Source organism: Lactuca serriola, chromosome 2, assembly GCF_051521515.1.
Source record: "Lactuca serriola cultivar US96UC23 chromosome 2, Lser_US96UC23_V15, whole genome shotgun sequence".
NCBI classification, from domain to species: domain Eukaryota; kingdom Viridiplantae; phylum Streptophyta; class Magnoliopsida; order Asterales; family Asteraceae; genus Lactuca; species Lactuca serriola.
Genome location: NC_136409.1, coordinates 147,861,736 through 147,883,208, shown reverse-complemented (window position 1 = coordinate 147,883,208; position 21,473 = coordinate 147,861,736). Strand labels below are relative to the sequence as shown.

General features: G+C 31.0%; 3 protein-coding genes across 8 annotated transcripts in view; 1 reads left to right on the top strand and 2 right to left on the bottom strand.

Moving 5' to 3' along the window:
- Positions 1-9,061, bottom strand: part of LOC145086955 (wall-associated receptor kinase-like 1) — a 261,585-nt gene extending 252,524 nt beyond the window's left edge. The window contains exons 1-3 of one of the 3 annotated variants that reach the window (XM_079024831.1): positions 8,229-9,061; positions 6,547-7,320; positions 3,683-4,966 (exon numbers count right to left, since the gene is read on the bottom strand). In XM_079024831.1, coding sequence (XP_078880957.1) covers positions 3,807-4,966; positions 6,547-7,320; positions 8,229-9,015 — 2,721 coding nt within the window. In that variant the 5' untranslated portion in view covers positions 9,016-9,061 and the 3' untranslated portion in view covers positions 3,683-3,806. Of the gene's footprint in view, positions 1-3,682; positions 4,967-6,546; positions 7,321-8,228 lie in introns of those variants that run through there. The other 2 variants (XM_079024829.1, XM_079024830.1) reach the window with 2 other exon arrangements.
- A 5,885-nt stretch (positions 9,062-14,946) lies between these two features.
- CYTC6A (Cytochrome c) lies at positions 14,947-16,544 on the bottom strand. 3 transcript variants are annotated; one of them, XM_079024825.1, is made up of 7 exons: positions 16,312-16,536; positions 16,102-16,228; positions 15,828-15,902; positions 15,609-15,706; positions 15,466-15,497; positions 15,339-15,402; positions 14,947-15,259 (listed from the first exon to the last, which is right to left on the bottom strand). In XM_079024825.1, the coding sequence occupies exons 1-7, from the start codon at positions 16,369-16,371 to the stop codon at positions 15,119-15,121; spliced, it is 597 nt and encodes a 198-aa protein (XP_078880951.1). In that variant the 5' UTR covers positions 16,372-16,536; the 3' UTR covers positions 14,947-15,118. The 3 variants fall into 3 exon arrangements, with proteins under 3 accessions (XP_078880951.1, XP_078880953.1, XP_078880954.1); XM_079024828.1 differs by having other exon boundaries at positions 15,170-15,259; positions 15,339-15,385; positions 16,312-16,544; XM_079024827.1 differs by lacking the exon at positions 15,828-15,902 and having other exon boundaries at positions 16,312-16,529.
- Positions 16,545-18,586: 2,042 nt separating this feature from the next.
- LOC145086953 (14 kDa zinc-binding protein-like) lies at positions 18,587-20,446 on the top strand. Of its 2 annotated transcripts, none has more exons than XM_079024824.1 (6): positions 18,587-18,718; positions 18,815-18,925; positions 19,311-19,397; positions 19,527-19,674; positions 19,907-20,024; positions 20,223-20,446. In XM_079024824.1, the coding sequence occupies exons 1-6, from the start codon at positions 18,690-18,692 to the stop codon at positions 20,288-20,290; spliced, it is 561 nt and encodes a 186-aa protein (XP_078880950.1). In that variant the 5' UTR covers positions 18,587-18,689; the 3' UTR covers positions 20,291-20,446. The 2 variants fall into 2 exon arrangements, with proteins under 2 accessions (XP_078880950.1, XP_078880949.1); XM_079024823.1 differs by having other exon boundaries at positions 20,218-20,446.
- Positions 20,447-21,473: the final 1,027 nt, after the last annotated feature.

Sequence of the window (21,473 nt, the reverse complement as noted above, 5' to 3'; positions counted from 1 at the left end):
TATATATATTACAACTGCAACTGGTAACACTGTAACTCCCAGGCACCAAGAAGGGTATTTTTGGAAATTGTAAAAGATCAAAAAGGGTATTTCAGGAAAGTGAAAAACCCAAAAGGGTATGTCTGGAAATTGAGATACCTGAACAAGCTCTTCATTTTCAGCAGCACAATTAGGTTTATCTTCATTTTCAATAGCACACTTGCAAAAATTTTAAACTTTTAAAACCCATCTTAGAAGGACTAAAGGTTAGAAAGGAGAAGTAATGAAGCTATGAGTTGAGAAAAGAGTAATCACAGCAAGGTCTCTAAAACAGACCTGCTGTTCAAAACGGATTTACTCCAAAATCTAAAACAAAAACATAGCTTTAACTAAATTTTATAGGAAACTATGATTGTTCAGGATTCCAGAACTATAAAGAACTCCTTCTAACTCCAAAGGATGAATTAAATATGAATTTTACAAAAAGGTGTATCACTTCTATCTCCAACAAGACAGTCAAGTGAGGTTGGCCAATTCTACCCAACTTGTGAGTAGAATTCGTCCATACCAAAATTCAGAGAAGTAAAGGACATTCAAATGAAAGTCTCAGAGTTGGAATTGAATGAAAAGCATTTCCCAAGCTCCGGATATAAAATTCACATTGTGGACAATCACAACACTAGTAAAAGCTGGTGACTGCCCACTGATCTGGAGTCTGGATCAATTCTAACCAATTTATAATTGGAAATAACACCCCATCTGCTCCAGATCTTAAATTCATAATATCAGGAACATATAGAAACTTGGAATCACTCTGGACCCTTTTCCAAGCCTTATAAATGATGAAAACAAAATGACATATCAGAACATACCCGAATCAGACCTAACAGCAAAGATTCCATTCTTGCACATAGATAAAGTCCTTACCAGTGAGGTTGGCCTGCTTAAGAAAGTTAGCCAACTCAATTTGTGAACTTTGGGAACTGGTTTGGGGTCCGTTTGAGTTCTATAGCTCAAGGTATGATTTTTACAATATGACTATAGATCTGATGGAAAACAGAATCATAGCCACCCGTGATTCCTTTTTGGCTTATCCATCCTTCTCCATTGTTAAAAAAAAGTTCTACTAAGAACTGATACAGATACAAGACATGAAATCTAAGTAAACCAATGAGATGAACATGTAGTCAACATTTCATAGATGTAAACATGATATCCCATGCGTCTAACATGGAACATGATATACACATATCAAAACTTTTAATTGAATTTACAAATACATACACTAGCCAAAATCAAGGGATATCAAGTACCTTAGTTGATGACTTGAGTAGTGAACTACAGTCATTTTCTGTGCAATCCATCATGTAGATCATTGGAACTGGGTAAAAGAAGAATAAAAACCAATGAGTGGACAGAAAAAAAAGTAAACAGGTAAAAGGAGCTAAACAGAAAGTTATACCAAATGAAAATACAAATGCCATCTACGCCTTACCATTCCTTGAATGTCTGATATACCTCGCGAACCACAAGTTCTTCCAGCTTATGATCATCAGGTTGAACATTTGTTACTAGCATTGTGATATCAATATCATCAGAGAGTAGCTGGAAGCCTAAATCTTTAGCAAGTGAAAGAGGACATTTTGGGACCAAACTAAAAAAAAACTAGCTGCACTCAGGGCCAGAAGTGTAGTTTACTATATCTTCTTTATAAACCATCATCTGAAAAAACTATTAAAATTACTAGTACAAAATAATTAAGCAAAATCTATATCGATATAGATGCATTGCTGGCCTGAAAGACAAAGAATCGTTTTGCTAGGTTTAACAGGTAGTTAGACAAATTCTGAATCATTATCCATATCAATTAAAATGTCACGTTCTTTAAGCTCCAGTAAAATACACTCAGGGTTCTATCAGACATGTAGTTTTGAGTTTTCTGAAGTTGACAAATTTAGGTAGTGTGTTATTAATCTTGGTAGGTAGAAAAAACTGCTTTTGGTCTAAGAATTCAAAGCCCTTTATTTTAAAGACAAAAGATCTCAAATATACATGATAAGGTTTCTCACGAAGTGTGATCTTATGCTTGTTTTCTATATATAATCCAAAGAAACACAACCATTAATTTAACCAAAAGAAACTCAACACAATTTAGATATCATGATTTGTTACTTACCCCTTTTCTGTCGGAAGGACGAGGTGCTAATTCCTTCTTGGTGACAACATGCCCTTTGTTTAGACCCACAAAGAGTCCTGTGTTTGGCTGTTTTGGAGCCATTGGAACCTGAAAACATAAACATATATTAGCGTAAAGCAACATACACTTCACAACAGTTCATCAACTTAGCCTATGCAGTTTTAATTCAATATGACCTGAAAACCTTACAAGCCTCAGACTACAATCAAAATGCGCAATATATATTCTTATTAAACATGAAGTTGATTACAAGATATAAATGAGTTTATGCGTGCCAATAAGTTTGTAAACACCAGCAAGCTTATAAGCACATGGAAAGCATCTTGGAACTATAAGAAGATGCGGGAAAACTAAAAGTACAATGAGGGAAGAAAAACAACCTGGGCAAGAAGAATTTGAGACCAAGTAAACTTTAGTTGCTGTACATTTTACTTGCTTCTTGAAAGAAACCCCCAAATTCTTAACTCCACACCGGAGGAATATCACGTGATGTACGTCAACGAGGATGTAAGCCTGAAGTGGGCCCTCAATTCTTAACTCCACACCAAAGTACTTGATCTGAGATACGAGCTTGGTTGCGTTATTCCTTTAGGATAAACAAAAGGGATTCGGTAGTAATGGAGGCGGATTAGGGTTTACAGAGAAAAGGAGAAGGAGAGAGTGAAGGTTCTTGGCTGGTGGAGAGGATGAATTCGTTATTCCTTCCCAAACAGCAACAAATCATTCAAAACTAAAAAAAGATATGTGAAGAAATGAAAAATAAATTGATTACTTGGGTCTCTAACGCAGAAGTTCCAAAGGTGATGAGGAGATGCAATCGGGAAGCTAATGGAGCAAAGTTACGGTTCTTCATCTATGTGTTTTTCGATTTATTTGTGGGGAATCTGAAACAAACGAGAATCAAGATTCACATTCCTAATATTGAGACTTGAGAATATAATTAGGGCTTTTTCTAACAATTTCAACATCGAATAGGAGATATGCTGGTTCTAGTGGGTAGAAGTAAGTGGGGGAAGAAGTAGGTGGTAGTAAGGAAGGAGCGTTCATAATTTAGGCAAGAGGGAAAGGAGAAAAAAAGGAAGGCGGGGTTTTTAATTTTTTCAGAATTTCATTTCCCCCTTTCCCCAACTATGGAACGCGCGTTCCATTAAAAAATATAAAGCGACATCCTTAGACGACGCGCATTTTATTATAGGTGCCCTCCGTGTTTTTTTTAAACACTAATTTAAGGGCATACAATAATGCGTGTCTTCTATCCTTAAATTTTTTGAAGAGATGACGTTTTTTTAATGTCACTCTCCTTTGCGTAACATAAATCAACGAGTGTCGTGGTTTGCGCGTCGTAAAATGGTCTTTTTCTTGTAGTGATGATAATTAATAACAATTTAGAAAGAAAATGGATAGGGTTTCATTATTGTCATAAAATGTAATTATAAAGAATAGGAACTAAAGACTATAAATAGAAAATTAATATGAACCAAGCTAAACCTCTACACAAAAACCCTATAGAAAATAAGCCAAATAACTCTTATTATACAAACATAAATATACATATACATAATATGCAATAGACTTTGACCTACAACCAAGTTATCAGGATACATTGATATTGAAATGAACTAAGCCTAATTCATCGACAAAGGTCATCATCGAATGTCAATGATGTTGATGTTGACCCAACATATATTTGTTTTACTTGCTCACCATACTTCATATGTACAAAATTATTTGGAACTGTAGAGGAAACATGCGACAATCTCATGCCTTCTAACTCGATAACAACTTCTTTCATTGTTGGCCTATTTTTTCCATTCAAATTCAAGCATCGCAATGCCAGGTTTTCTATTGATAACAACTCACTCATTGAACCCTCTTTAACATTCATTTCATCCAAAATAGACAATATACGTCCTTCTTCCATGGCGACCACAAAGTGTGTAGCTAAACTTCTATTATCACCAAATCTAGTTAAGGAAATTGGCTTTTCTCTTGTCAAGAGTTCTAGCAAAACAACTCCAAAACTATAAACATCACTCTTTTCAGTAAACTGGCTTGACTGGAAGTACTCCGGATCCAAGTAACCAAATGTCCCTTTGACTAATGTAGTTAAGTGAGTTTCATCTATTGACACGAACCTTGAAGTTCCAAAGTCAGAAATTTTTGCTTTATACTTTTCATCCAAAAGTATATTAGTGGTCTTAATGTCTCTATGGTATATTGGAATGGAGCTTGATGAATGTAAGTAAGAAAGGGCTCCCGCAACCTCTCTAGCAATTTGTAGTCTCATCTTTAAAGAAGTTGCAAACTCGTTAGTTTCATCTTGAATAAATTCATACAAGGTACCATTTGAGATAAACTCAGAGACAAGTAGCGGGACCTCTGTTTCTAGGCAACAACCAAGTAGTCTGACCACATTTCTATGATTGACTTGTGAAAGAATGACCACTTCGTTAATAAACTGTTTAAGTTGGCTTTCACTAACCACTTTTGATTTCTTGATGGCTACAATCCTTCCATCAGTTAACATGCCTTTATATACTGTGCCTTGACCTCCTCGACCAAGAATTCTATTCTCATTGAAATGGTCAGTGGCCTTTTCTAATTCATTGCAGGTAAAAAGTATGGTTTTATCAAATAAATTGATAGAAGCTGCTTGTTGTTTAAGAAGTAGACCACCATTGCGTTTAAAATACCTTTCTTTCCTTCTCTTTGCTTCACGTTTCTTGATTATTTTATATAATGTGTAGCTGATCACCATGAGGAAAAGTGACCCCATGCTTATGCTAACACCTAAAAGGATGTAAATATAATGCATAAACTTAGCTTAGGAAACTTAAATTGTTCGAATATTGAAGTTGATATTTATTCAGTTTCCAGTAAATGCTTCTTGAGAGATTACAAATCCTTAGAGACTAAACATTTTCGAAAAGTAAAACCAACAATTTGATGGTTTTTATTTCACTTGTAGGTTTGTTGCATAGTTTTATCGATATTAACTCAGAGACATTCATATTGATATAATTTATTGCTTAATAAAGATATAAAAGAAATATATAATAAATTCATAGCAGAATAATAACATAAAGTATTTTCTTTACGTGTGTATATATATATATATATATACACACACACACATATATACATATATATATATATATATATATATATATATATATATATATATTCATGTTCATTTGAAACCATTCTAATTTTATGAGACCGTGAGACAAAATCTAAAAATATTTTAAAAATGCAAAATAAATAGAAAAATCCAAAATTTCTTTTTTTAAATATTAATTTCGGAACTTGAATTAACTAAAAAAAATTAAAAAAATAATAATAATAAAAAAATCCCGTTTTTTTTTTTAAAAAATACGTGAAATATTTTAATAGAATATTACACTGTACATACTGTAAAAAATAATTTTAAAATGCAAAATAAATGGAAAAATCTAAAAAATCTTTTTTTTTTAAATATTATTTTTGGAACTTGAATTAACTAAAAAAAATAAAAAATAATAATAATAAATCTTTTTTTTAAAATACGTGAAATATTCTAATAGAATATTACACTGTACATATTCTAAAAAAATAATTTTAAAATGCAAAATAAATGGAAAGATCCAAAAAATTCTTTTTTTAAATATTATTTTCGGAACTTGAATTTACTAAAAAAAAAATGCGTCTCATGGTTTCACAAAATTAGGTCGTCTCACATAAACCTAATCCTATATATATATATATATATATATATATATATATATATATATATATATATATATATATATATATATATATATATATATATATATATATATATAATAAAAAATCCCGTTTTTTTTTTAAAAATACGTGAAATATTTTAATAGAATATTACACTGTACATACTGTAAAAAATAATTTTAAAATGCAAAATAAATGGAAAAATCTAAAAAATCTTTTTTTTTAAATATTATTTTTGGAACTTGAATTAACTAAAAAAAATAAAAAATAATAATAATAAATCTTTTTTTTAAAATACGTGAAATATTCTAATAGAATATTACACCGTACATATTCTAAAAAAATAATTTTAAAATGCAAAATAAATGGAAAGATCCAAAAAATTCTTTTTTTAAATATTATTTTCGGAACTTGAATTTACTAAAAAAAAAAAATGCTTCTCATGGTTTCACAAAATTAGGTCGTCTCACATGAACCTAATCCTATATATATATATATATATATATATATATATATATATATATATATATATATATATATATATATATATATATATATATATATATATATATATATAACATAAAAATTTAAAAAAATTAATAGTGTTCAAATACAAATTATAAAAATGGCTTGAGACAATATCGTACCTAGAATAACACCTGGTGAATTGTTGCTATGTCTGCTTTTGCTTGTTCGGTCGGGATGAAGACAAGTCATGTTAGAGATTACACCCGGATCATAGTGACATTCCCCTCCATTATTCTTACACGCTCTACATTCTGGTTCTGCATCAACTTCTAAGTTGTTGCTCCATGAAAGTGATATTGGAACAAAGGCATATCCATCGAATACAGATTTGCTTGAAAATCTACCTTCAACAAAGGATTTCCTATCCACGAAGTAGGCAGATCCACATTTTCCATTTCCATTCTGTCTTTCCAAGCCTGTCATATTCAAGGTAAATGACCTGAGATCATTAGAACTTAATGTAATTCGGCAACAACCTATGCCAAAGCAGTTGTTTATATCACTAACAGTGTCATTGTGACAAGTTGTTGAACAACCGGTCACAATATTCCCATTCTCCATGATGACTGCATTGCCACACCCCTCAACGACAAGCATGTTAGCTAATGCAGAAATTTTGTAGGGAGTTCTACGTATGTCAAGATTGCTATATTGCACCTGATTCTGGCAATCTGAAATCATAGGGAGATTAACAGTCACTGTTTGACGTTCGTAGCTTATACCCAACACCTCTACATTGTTGAGTGCAGATAGATATGGTTTGGATGAGTTGCAATCAATAGTATACCAATCGCTGCTAGACCACTTTCTTCCAATCGTGAAAGGGGGTGGAATCAAGACCTCCCCACATGCATCAAACCATCCCGAATCCAAGTAAAATGGAGCTTGTGCTACTATGAATAAAAATCATGGTAAGTATACACAAAAGTTGCAAACTATTGCATTTTGTTAAATGGTAAAAGGCAGAAATGAAAGGTTGGATACATCAATCAAAACCAAATGAAACTTTTTTTTTAATATGTAGAAATTTAATTCATGAATGTAATTTATAGGTTTAAAAAGGGAATAAGGCAACTAGAAATCATAATAAAAATAATTAAGTTATACTTGTCAAATGGGCTTGTTTATCTTTAAATTTCATAGATAATTAAGTAATATAATTAAAATAAATATAAAATTAGTTTTAAAGTAATAAACAATATAATAATAAAAATAGTTTGAAATATCATAAATAGTTGATACATTCTATGTGTAATTTAGCATATAGGTAGTGTTTGATATGTAGGACTTGAAGAAAGATTTGACAAAAAAATATATTATGGCCAAGTTAGAAAAATAATGTGTGTTTGTTACAAAGGATTTGAGAGAGAGAGAGAGAGAGAGAGAGAGAGAGAGAGAGAGAGAGAGAGAGAGAGAGAGAGAGAGAGAGAGAGAGAGAGAGAGAGAGAGAGAGAGAGAGAGAGAGAGAGAGAGAGAGAGAGAGAGTATATGTTATTGTTGTAATTAAAAGAAAACGAGAAAATAGAATAGACATGGCAAAATAGCCATTAAATGTTTTTTTAAAATTTTCGGTTTTACCGCAATAAAAATCTATTTTTTTTTATCAAAGTGAATTTTCGGTTAAACGAATATTTGTGATTTAGTTTTATTCATATAATCTTAAATAATCTTAATGTTTTAAATAATACAAATTCCAATTAAATTAGTTTACAAAAGTAACTCAAAATATTTTTTGTAATTATTGAACAAAAATAAATAGTCCAAAGCAGACCACGAGGTTGAGGGTGAGACAATAGCTTACCAAAATTAGTACCCTCTTGTGTGGGGTTGTCGCCATAAAATTGACAAGTCATGCCAGATATCGAGCCAGGAGATGGATCACAGACTCCTCCATTACGTTCACAATTTATGCATCCTGTTGAATTACGATTGAATTCTCTAATCCACTTAAGTGATATCGGAACATTTTGGCCATAAAATATGCCACTAGAGTATGTTTCCGAATCCACCACCATCGCAGAGACACATGATTGATTTCCACTTCGCCTTTCTAAGCCTGTTAGATTCAGGGTAAACGACTCGAGATCATAAGGAATTGTAGATTGGCAACAACCGATGCCAAAGCAATTCTTCCTGTCACTAACAGTGTCACCTTGACAAGTCGTTGAACAACCAGACACAATACTCCCGTTGTGCATGATGACACCATTTCCACATCCCTCAACAACAAATATGTTATTAAGTCTGGAAAATCGATATGGACTTCCGCTTAACACAAGATTGCTATTTTGGACTGGATTCTTACAATGATCAATGTTCATGGAGCCATTAACAGCGACCGTTTGTTGATACATGTCTACACGGAGTATCTCCAAGTGGTTGAGTGCAGATAGATATGGTGTCGAGGAGTTACAATCAACAGTGTACCATTTGTTCAGAGAACAGTTTCTTCCAATCCCAAAAGGGAATGGAATCCAAACGTTCCCACACCTACGACTGCATCCTGTCTTGATGGCACTCTGAGCTTCTGTTAATTTCGTTGTTAATGAAATCAAGATGAACAAATGCAAAAGTTGAAACTTCTGCATTTTGTTAAGAGTTTTTCAAGGCTTAAAATATAAGGAGGAATAATCAAAACGAAATGATTTTCTTTGTGTGAATGTGCTGCCGGATTTGACTATTTAATGGAGAAATTTAATTGATGGTCGACCTTGGGTCAAAGGAAACAACTTTTGTCTATGTTTGCAAGTTGACCGAGGAGCTTTCACTTACAAGAGGACCATTAGACTATAACTTAAGTTTATTAATAAAAACTTTTTAGTGTATATCTTGCTCACACCTCAGGGAGATAATGTATCATAAATAAAAATCTTAGGCTTTACCGCTTTAGGACTATAAAATCTTTGAAGCCCATTCTCACGTACATTACGATTCACGATTTAGTATTCACAACTTCAAGATAAAGAATCATCATACATATCATACTTTAGTATTCATAGCTTCAAGATAAGGAATCATAATGCATATAGGGTCACTTGCCATTTATGTTTCTCATTTCTCCTGATTTGGAATTTTGATGTAAGTTTTTTTTAACTTTCTTTCTACTTTACAGTATGAATGTTTGTTAAAGGGGTAATTAAAAAAAAATCCTTATAGAAATACTATTTTATTTTAAAATAATTTTTAGATGTGTTAAATGGAACTTATTTTAGTTTTGTTTTATTATTTTCTTTATGATATGTTATCGTAGATATTCACGTTACCACAAAATAAGATTGGTAAGAAAATCTTTAAATTTGTAATTTTTACGTTTGAGGTATATGGATTTTTTTTCATATATTATATGTATTCATACAGAAATAAATATTTATTTGATAAAAAGTATTTAGTTAAACATTGTATTTACTTATTTTTTAAAATACTATTTTTATATGTTTCTTTTTCTGTTATATATATATATATATATATATATATATATATATATATATATATATATATATATATAAGTTTAAGTATATTATAAAAAATATAAATATTTAATTTTATATTTTTAGAAACATAAATACATATTTTTATGTTTTTTAGATGAAAATAAATTTTTTACGTCTTTAGATTTAAAATACTTTTTCATAATTACCTAATTTTATGTTATTGAAAAGTAAAACAAATTTCATTGTACTTCTTTAGAAGTATATACGTTTTTAGAAGTAAAAATAATTATTTATACATGTAAAAAGTATAATTATGCTTTAAAAAATAATATGTTAGCAATTAAAAATGCCACTGAGCATAAGATAATATTATTTTTCTTCAATAGTAAGAAAGAACTATATTAAACAAAAGCTATTGAGAAGCGATGAGTATAAAAAGATAATATTATTTTTCTTCAAATTATATTTGCATTTTTATCCTTTGTAGTTCTTGTTTTGATTCGGTCATATATGGAGATCTCACCCGACTCGGTAGGGAACCCGGTTGACCCGCCCCAATCGGAGACGGTTATTCCCCGCTAAAACGGGTATCGGGTATGAGGACATGGATCCCCATTATGCTAAAACTAGGGATGGGGCCAAGGCCGGGTATAACAATCCCCAACCCGTCCCGCCTCCGCTTTGATTACTTTATATATATATATATATATATATATATATATATATATATATATATAAATTTGAATTAAGTCCACTAAAATGAATTGATCTATATTAGACGTCAGAGAAAGAGCCCGTATATCAAATTATGTTCCCAATTCTAAGAATTCGTCAATCGTCACTTCGTTCGACGATCTGTATACTAAATCGTCACTTTTCATTTTGATGCTTGTTAAAATTTATGATTGATATAACAAAATCTTATTATGACATCTAGTTTTGATCGCTTATTAAACTTGGTTTTTTTTGTAAGTTAGTTTATTGTGTTGATAGACTGGAAATAGGTTGGGGATGGACAGGGGATGGGCTGGGGAAAAGCCCAAAATAAAAAGGGGAAGTGATTTGATTCCCAGCATCCGTCAGGAGTGAGGATGGAGATGGGGACGAGGTTAGACACTCGGGGATGGGGACACTAACCCGCCCCATTTCCATCCCTAGTCATAGACGGTACACTAAGGCTATAAGTAGCTAAGAATTGAGCCTTGCTTGCCAAACACCACACTGACTCGCTGCTTGCTTCAGTAGTGGAGAGAGAAAGTAAGAAAAAATGTTCTGATTGATTATTTGTGTTTATTTATTTATTTAGTTTTTTTTTTTTTTTTTTTTTTTTTTTTTTTTTTTTTTTAACTTTTTTGTCCCAAAATCACACCTATTAAATTTGCACATTATCATTCCCTAACTTTTTTATCTTCAAAAATACTCAAAAAGTTTGTCATAATATATTAAACATGCTATCACTCAATGACCTAGCGGTATGGAGTCACCATCTCATATGAGAGGTCTGGAGTTCAAATCTCGATGGAGATATAAATGGTTATGTAGGAGTAGATTAGTTAGTTTGTTGTTTTAAAAAACTAAATAATTAAAGTCAACACTTTGAGTACCCTATCTAAGTCAACACTTTGAGTACCCTATCATTGACTAGCTAACTTAATAATTGCACTAACAGGCCCACAAAAATTTGGCATTATTTATTGATTGTTGGAAAGATATATGCTTTGTTTTGACGAATGTGTGGATATATCATTAGGTTAAAACTCGTGGAACCTACGGGTGTTATTTTTAAATAGAAGTAAAATTTTAATTATGTAATAAAATAATATATCACTATTTTAGAAGACACATCGTATAAAATAAATTAATAAGTTGCAAGTAACAAAAACTTATGAAAATTGAAGACAACATTCGTTGATTGATTTGTAAGTAACAAAAATTTTTGAAAATTAAGGACATGTCGTATAAAATAAATTAATAAGCTGAAATCATATAATATTATAGGTTAATAAAAAAAATATGAGAAGTCATGTATTGTATATAAATGTAAATTAAGTGTAATACATGTAGTATAAAATAAGAATTTTACAGTTATCCATGTTTTTTAAGTGATGCGGTATTGATGTACTTCGAACGTTTGATATTGTATTCATTTTCTTCGATCTTTTATTTTTCAAATATAATTTTCTTTGTCTTCTCTTCTTTCTGGCTTGCAAGTGGTACATGTTATTATTGTTTTCTGCATAAGAGATAATAGGATAGGATATAAAATATATAATTAGGTAAATAATATGTTTATTTAATATTGAATAAATAAACGTACCTTTGTAAGCATCAATAACTAATCCGGAAGAATATTGATTTCCAACGAAGAATTTGGCAATTTATCTAATTTTTTATGTTAATACATGTGTATGTTATTAAAATATAATAAAAAATTATGAAAAAAATATCTTTGTAAATCGAAGTATTAACATTTGTAGTGGTTGTAGATAGATGTGTTGATGTAGTACCGAAATTAATATTAATTGTATTATCTAAGTAGAAAGAATTTAATTTTCTAGACTTTTTAGAAGGAAACGAATGCATTGTATGTCTGCAGATTTAACATATAACTCGAACTATTTTATAAATTAAGATGCCTAACAGATAACAATAGTTTATAAATTAAGATGTCTAACAGATAAAAATAAGTATTTCATAATGTTTATATGTAGAACAAATGTCTTTTTTTTTTTCACATATCGACAGAAGAAATTACAAAGAACTAACATATAAACATACATTATGGTAATATGTAATATCTAATTCCAATATTTTTTATAAAGTTTGTAATATGGCCCATTAAGTATCGGATATATACATGTTTAGATTTTTTTATACAATTAAAAATATACATATTAAATCAGGATGTGTTTAGTTATGTTTAACTTATGTTTATAAAAAAAATACCAATTAAGTAAAAATAATCGGATGATTAAAAAAGCGTAAAGCTAAATTTATGAAGATTGTTGATATTTGATATGTTGTAAATAATATGATTATTAATAGTTAAGAATGTAAAAAATTAAAAATGTTCCTAAATAAATTTGCATTGACAAACATAACCTATATTGTATAAAATAATTCTGAGTGGATAATTAAGTTCCTTCACGACATTTCTATAGCCATATAGGGATAAATTTCAGGTTTTAACATTTGGCTAATGATTTGAATATGGAAATATATGTAAATTTTATTCGTTTTGGGGCATATTTTCTAAGTTTAGGGGCTAAAGCAAAACTTCAGAGTATATGTAGACACCTAACGATTGTAATGCGCAGTTTTTTCATGTGCTAACCTGCGAGGGCTCTGTTGCCACCATGGAAATGTTGGAAGAACAACAATATACACAAAAAGTGCCCCAAAACAAATAAAGTTTCAAGAAAATATAGAGAAGGGGGACGAAGATTGAATCAGTACATTGACAGATTGCTTGCTTCTTGATATTCTATCTTGTTTACCCTCCACAAAATACGGCATTACAACAGGTACACTCTCCAAGCCATGGAAACATCTTTGGAAATTGGTACCTACTCTCATTTTTAAACATTGAGATGTTCCTCTAAGTCAAAGTTCATTGCATTTGGGTGTTTCCCCTAGAGTACATTGCCTTTTTCAGAACTGAGGTGTGATGTTATTGTTGCTGTGATATGCTAATTCAATTATCGAGTTCTTTGTTGATTCCTAATTTCTTGAGTTTTCCTGTGTTTCAGTTGGTTAGAGACAGTTTTACCCTTGGGTGGTTGTATTTTGTTTCGTTGGTGCTTCTTTTGATTCATATGATTGTGATTGTGACCGTTGATTATATTTTTTTATAGCTAGCATTTTTGATTTGTGACATTGAGCTTATGTTTGACAGATACAAGTACCCTGATCTTTCCTTAAACCAACAGGAAACCTACTGGTTTTGTTCGATGAAGAATATGGAAACCAAACATTTCATTAGATATTGTTTCGATTATAAACTCTAGTTTGTTTTGTATGAAACATCGAAAAAATTTCAACTTATGTTGTTTGTATTTCGTAAACTGATGGTGTAAGATATTTTAAATCTTTGGATTGTAGATATGTGAATTGTTTTAGATTTAAATTTACTGCTTTTGTTTTATTGTATACAAAAATTTTAATGTATATAAAAATCCGGGGAAATTAAACAAATCACAGGGGAATGGCTAAAATCTATAAAATATGTGTAGAACCTATAGGGACGACTTATCGTCTATATATGGATATGTATGGCGACAAGAAGTCGTTGCTATAGATTCACCTACGGCAACAACAAGTCGTCCCTATAGGGGTTGCTATGACGACGAAGTCTATGGCGACACCAATAGGATCTAAAGCGACAGAACTATGACGACAAGGCCTAAGGCGACAACATGTCGTCTCCAGGGTCTACAGCGACGACTTTGCACCCTATGGTGACGACTTTTGTCGTCCCCACAGGTCTTCAATCTTATAGTATATGAAGATATCAGGACAGTTAACGGGACCGTTTATGAGTCTTACAAAGATGCTTGCTACGCACTTGGTTTATTAGACGATGATAGAAAGTACATATCTTCAATACACGAAACACATCATTGGGCCACTGCTTCATTATGTAGGTCTCTATTTGTTATGTTGATTACATCGGATAGTCTATCTCGACCTCATCATGTTATTAAAGAGACCTATAATTGTCTTTCTAATGATGTCGTTCACATTCGTGAACCAGAAATCGGCGTAACATGTACATTTTCAAATAATCTAACTCATTAACACAAAAAAACGTTCTAAAATTAATTGATATTAAAAATAAATAATTTCATAATTTTTTGTCTTTTCAGGCTTGAAGCTAAAACCGGAAGCAATTTTCCACCTAATGTTGTCATACGTTGAGAAATCTTTATTGAATTATAAACTGATAAAGCAAATATCCAATATGTCGTTACCTAATCACAAATATATTCAAGATTCTTGAAATATTTAATTCAAGATGATCTTAATTATAATCCGTCATGTCTTGAAGTCGAACATCATCAATTTCAGTTTATCTTCTACACATTACAATAATAACAATAGCCATAAATTTTTTTTTTTAATTATTATGCAATATCTATAGACGTTTGTATGTTTTTTTATGCGTTCCCCCGCATTTAACGTCGTTATAATCTAGTATTAAGAATAGTATGAACATGATGCTACATATGGTACTGATTTCAACATTACATGGCAAGATGGATCAATCTCCACCATTTCCTAAATTTAACCATCCTTGATCAGCTTGTGACTTCACAAAATTAGCCAAAAGTTTTATTTCATCTTCTTTTAGACGAGCACCAAATGTGCATTGACCCCTTGGTGTACACATCTCTCCAAACCCCTGCATCCGTCATGCCACGTCAGCACAAAATATATTCAGTGAAACATGCTTACTCTATTTTTTTAAAGACCAAACTTACAGGCATTCTTCCCTTTCCATAATATGTTATGTTGTATATTTCCTCTTCTGTGTCAACTCCATTTCTGTACATTAACATTATCATTTACTAAATAAGGAAGTTAAATTCCTCATGTGAATTTGGGTACCTTTGTAGGTCTTTTAGAAAGAGAGTTGCTCCCTGGAAGAAGATATAAAAATGGGAGTATGAGAAGAGATAAATTGGGTAGGACTTTACTAAATTTTGCTATGAGAGCTAATATTGATCAATTGTTTGTAGAATTAAACTCACTGGTTGTATTATGTTTCCACCTGCAACATGACATCCGATGCAAGCATGGCCAAATAATGAAGCTCCTCGTTGTACATCTATTGCTTCAGCATATGATCCTATGAAGACATTGAAATAAATTTGACATTTAGCTATCAAATTGATTATGCACTTATGCTCAAACTTATCATTCATGGAACTATATGTAAAAACTATTAACGATTTTGATCGATAGTGCACTTTGGGTGTGTGCATCGACTCCGAAGCAATTTGGAAGAAAGTAGTGTCTAGCAGCATCCGGGAATCTCATGAACCCTAATTAATAAAATCGATTACTTTTTCATCATGAACAATGGGAAATTCGATTGATATATTCCAATTTTGACCGGAAGGAGGGTGTATGTCAATTTGTAAACTTGAAAGAATTAGGTATGGATTAAGATCAAAACTTTTTATTCGGGATGAGATAAGAAGTTAGAGGGGATAAACGAACAAATGGTGGATAAATGTTTACCTGGAGGAGTTATGATAGGAGATAAGGCTACGAATGCAGCAAATAAAGGCGGAGTCAATCTTTGGAGAAACTTCAGTTGTCGTTGTGGGTTCATCCATTGTCTTTCATCTCGTTGATTCCCCTTTTCCTGTTTGCAAAATTAACTCGAATTTGTGATGCTATCGGAAGCTATAATCCAAGCCTTAAAACCATGAACCTGTAGAGAGAGACCTGGTTTACAGTAGGGGAAATCAGCCTGCTGTTGCAATTGGGAATGGCGGAAAGCAGCATCGTGTGTTTAAAGTATTTTCACAGAGATCTAAAAACCGCTTGGAACCTGCATCATCGACACTGTTGTTGATGACGCCTATTTAGAACAAGTTATTCATCCTTTTTATTATGAAAAATATTCTATTTTGTTTTGAGTAAACTGCAGGTTGTATGGTTTGCAAAAAGAAACTGTAGAGTGTAGATAGGGTTTAAGATCTTTTAATTTGTATCGTTGGTATAAAAATTAAAATATTTTTGGTTTTGGTAAAAACTATAATAACATTTTATTTTATTTTATCTATTTTATTTTATTATTATTATTTTTTGCATATTTTATATTTTTATAGGGTTAAAAACAACTATATTTTGTCTTTTTTCCGATTTAACCACTTAATTTTTATTTGTGCTAAAAAACCATTAAGTTTTGATAAAATTTATACCACGACCACTATGACATGCATTTATGTTAAAATAACCATCCATAAAAAAAAATCTAATTTTGATTAGTTCGGGAGGATGAATTTGAACAACGATAAGAATTTGTAGAAGTTGTTCATGAACCCTAATTTTTTTTTTCTCTGTATATGTGTTGTACCAAAGATGATGGATTTGTGTAGTGTTAAGTAACCGTAATTTCTTCCTTTTTAGAGTTGTGCTTTGCTCTAGTCTTATAGGAGATTAGGACTTCATTCTTTTTCAACTTTGTGCTTTTCACACATGTTTAATGGGGTTTGATTAACTTACAAATTTAACCAATTTAGTGTTCATTTAATACTTCACGATTCACTCTAATTGGTTCAATCCCTAGTCTATTGGGGTTTCAGCTTCATATGAGATTTAAAGAATCGGTCAATAAACAAACCTTGAATAAAAAAAACCCATCAGAGCCTAAATAAGCACATTCATCAGCTTTTTTTAACCTCTTCAGTATTCCCATAAAAGGTTGTTGCGTTAGGGGTGGGTTTCATCAGGAAAGGTAATGGCAGATCATAATGACTACAGTACGGTAGGATGAAGGTGGTAATAGTTTTAGTTGGATGAGAGGGGACGAGTGATAAGAGTTTCAAAATGTTTGTATGTGTGTTTAATTTTCAGAGAGTACATATTTGTGTGGTTTTGAGTTCCTACAAAAAAAAATGATGTGATGAGAGAGAGAGAGACCCCTCCCACGGGTGGTTTAAATAACATTTAATAAAATATTTTTAAAACAATTTTCCGGAGTTTAATTATGGAAAACAATCCTAAAACTTCAATTCCAAATAGTTTGGAAAACATCATGAGATTGTATGTTATAGGGCATTTTAAAAAGATGATCATGGCAAGAGAAAACATCACAAAATCCTATGTGTTTTTGTAACTTATGAGGATCTAAGTTTCATTCTATTATTGCAACTACTAGAGTAATAAGAAAAAGATACATACCTCTTTTGCAGCTAGAGATCTTGTTCTTGCCATTTTGCTTGGATGACATGACCTAAACTAGAGTCCAGTTAATGATATCACACCTAAGAACACCAAAAGAACAAACTAACAAAACTGTAGGAGATGAAATGGAAAATTCAAAATTATAAACCATAAAGGGTTTAATTTTCATCCACCTTTGAGAGAGAGAGAGAGAGAGAGAGAGAGAGAGAGAGAGAGAGAGAGAGAGAGAGAGAGAGAGAGAGAGAGAGAGAGAGAGAGAGAACAAAATTCTTAAGATTAGAAGCATATAGGGTTTGATCCATAGTTTCTTATTTATAAACTTCAATTGTTTAATCCCAAAGTAACTCTAAGTCAAAAACTCCAGATAAACCTTATCAAATTCATCCACCTTTATCTCTTAAGGGTTCTAGATTTTTTCAATTAATTAAATCTTTTAACTAATTAAACATTCAATCCCTCTAATTAATTAATTCTCAATTAATTTCAAAATAATCTCTAATTAATTTATCAAAATATGACAATTTAATAAACTAATTTCTACTAAATTTTGTGTTTTAATTGCTAAAATAGATAACGAGGACAACCCAAAAAAAAACTACATCATTATTATAAATATTATAATTAACTAATTATTTTGGACAATCTTTCTAAAAATCTTCCATTTAAATAAATCGATCAACTATACAAAATTTAATACTTCTCAAGTATCTTATATGTGACCGGGTCAATAATTTACAAATATATCCACCCGAGTTTACAAAAAAATAATAAGAATAAAACCATTTAAAAAAAATAATACTAATAAAACTAAAATAATAAAGAAAAAGAAAAATCAGTGCTGTTTTTAACATTTCTCATCTGGACACATTGGGCAGCAACATATGGTATCATAGTGGTGGCTGACCTTCTCATCCATGGCTGCCTTTACCTCCTCTCTACTAAGGTAAAACCTCTCTCTCTCTCTCTCTCTCTCTCTCTCTCTCTCTCTCTCTCTCTCTCGGCTATTCTCCTTTGACACTCTTCACAATTATGAACTCAGGAGTGCCGTAACCATCGGAGCTTTAGCCCCTTTCAATCCATTGAAGCAACGGAATCCCTTTCGTCTAATTCACTCAAATTTCAATCTTTCTACTCGCCAATGTACTCGCAGGTATGAATCAACTCCTACTTCATTCCGACTTTTGGTTGATAACAGTATAGGTTTTTGTAATTATCAAACAAATGACAACATTTCATTTCCCCCAAATTTTGAGTTGGGTTACCTCACACAATTTTGAAAACAAGACGCATCTTTTGGGAATTAGATTATATATATATGATCGAGTGTCGCAGCGCCAGATGAGTCGAACTAATTCAAGCTCTCATATAATTGCTTTTGGATCAATTGGAAATATCTTACAAGTTAACTTTATGTTCTAGACCTAAGTTAAATCAACCTTAGGATATAATCATATATTGTTACTTCAATTAGTCGAATTGTTTCTTTCTATTTATTCTTTACTAATCTTATTGTTTCCTTATTTTTGTACTTTTAGAGCCATATCTAGTGTGAGAGCAACACATGATGAAGAAGCTTCTGCTAAAGCAGCTGCAACTGAAGCCAATACTGGAGCTCCAACCATGTAATTTCCCCAATCTTCCTAAATTATAACTTAATATATTCTTTTTCGGTTATGATTTTTAGATAATTTTCACATTCTATTCACAAGATGAAGATTTCATATAACTTTATAGATTTTGATTATTGTTAGATTTGACAAGATAATTTCAAAAGAGATCCCTTCTTCAATCGTCTATGAAGATGAAAAAGTTCTTGCTTTTCGTGATATTAATCCTCAAGCACCTGTTCATGTTTTAGTAATCCCAAAGCTCAGAGATGGGTTAACAGAGCTTGGAAAGGTAAATTACACTTTTAGTCCCTGTGTTTTGTTGATTTTACACTTATGGTTCCTAAATTTTTTAAACCTTTCTCATCCCTAAAAAGTCTTTTTGTCATGCTTTTAGTTCATGAACTGGTTGCAAAATAATAATAATAATAAAATGCAATCAATAAGAATAGTAAAATCGATAATAAATGTAAAAGTAAGGGCAAGATAGTCATTTTATTAATTTCCTCTTTGCTATCATCAAGGCTGAAGCAAGACACGAAGATATATTAGGGCATCTTCTTCACGCATCAAAAATAGTAGCAGAAAAAGAAGGAATTATTGATGGATTTCGTGTAGTCATCAACAGTGGTGCTACTGCATGTAAGTTGTAATTTTTATTTTACTGAATTCCAAAAAGCTTGTTTGTTCTAGATAATTCAAAGTTCAATTGCTTTAAGAAGAAAAAATAAATGAAAGTATGTTATTTTTTCTTGCATATTACTCTTTTACTAATCAAACGTTTTGAATGTGTTAATTAATTAATTAATTAATTAATTAATTAATGTGTGTGTAGGTCAGTCGGTTTACCATCTTCACTTGCATGTTCTTGGTGGGAGACAGATGAAATGGCCACCTGGCTAATGTGAGGATTTAAGTGTTTTAACAAAATGTTTTTTTTTTCTTTTTTTTTTTTTTAATTATCAATAATAATAATTAAAATCAATGGCGAATCAAGGATCCAAAGTTATCTGTATATTAACTTTTTACATTTCCATAGTCTTTATTTCTTTGTTGCGGTTGAAGATTTTTTGTTGTAAACTAATTTGTATGTTCAATACACACAAAAACTATGTTAATCTTGATTTTAATTTAATAAGTTAATAAATCTGAAAAAAAAAATTGTGAGGTGGCGGTGAAAATGTGGAGCTTGCCCGCTTTAAAAAAAAACCTTTTGTTTAATTAACCATATGATTAAAAAAATTAAATTATTATTTACCATTCTTGTAACTGCTAAGTAGACCTACTTAGTCATGTATTTTCAATCTTTAATCTCTACATATTAGCCTTTATTTGTAAAATAAGATGAGAAAATTTATAACATATTTAGATAATTTAAAAATGTCAAAATTGTACGGGCGCATAAGATGAATGTAAGCTTGTAAACATGTAAAAGCTCATTTTTTATATATTTGTTTGTACTAATTAAAAAAAAAAAAAAGCTAAGTGGTAAACAACATTGTAAAATAGTTGTAAAAAAGGTTGGCAAACAGTTGTTAAAAACGTAATTTAAAGAACGAAGTTGTAAGTTGTAAAAAAATAGTTTTATAGAAAAAAGTAAATTTATATAGAAAATAAAGAGGAAAATTCACACAACTTTAATGGTTAACTAGAGGGTGGTTACAGAACCTGTTAGTATATTAGTCGTTAGTCTGTTAGTGAACAGTTAGAATTTTGTTAGTTAACACATGAGTAGCTCGTGATTTTGTTACAAGATTGTTAGATATCAGTTATTACTTCTTCATTTTGTATATATTCTCAGTGTATTTTACAGTGTAAATTAATGAATCATTTTCCCACTAAATTCCTGCTTTCCCTCTTCTTCATTCTGTATTGATTGATTTTGTTCATCAATCAATTTCGTTTTTCATTTCAATCTTCATCAATTGATCTTGTTCATCAATTGATTTTTCTTCTTTTCTTCATTTTTTTATTGTGTGATTGTTCACCAGTCAATCTTGTGTTCTTCATTCTTCAATTACAAACCTGGATCAAGGTTCTCAATCAGGTTTTTCTCAAATCGCAAATTCATCTCAGATTAACTCATGTGAT

Coding starts and splice junctions, on each gene's coding strand:
- CYTC6A (XM_079024825.1), bottom strand. CDS start 16,371: ATGCTGCTTTCCGCCATTCCCAATTGCAACAGCAGGCTGATTTCCCCT. Junction 15,498..15,608: donor GTGGAAACATAATACAACCA/GTGAGTTTAATT, acceptor ATCTTCTTCCAG/GGAGCAACTCTCTTTCTAAA. Junction 15,260..15,338: donor ATGGAAAGGGAAGAATGCCT/GTAAGTTTGGTC, acceptor TGACGGATGCAG/GGGTTTGGAGAGATGTGTAC.
- LOC145086953 (XM_079024824.1), top strand. CDS start 18,690: ATGGCTGCCTTTACCTCCTCTCTACTAAG. Junction 18,719..18,814: donor TTTACCTCCTCTCTACTAAG/GTAAAACCTCTC, acceptor TTATGAACTCAG/GAGTGCCGTAACCATCGGAG. Junction 19,398..19,526: donor AATACTGGAGCTCCAACCAT/GTAATTTCCCCA, acceptor GATTATTGTTAG/ATTTGACAAGATAATTTCAA.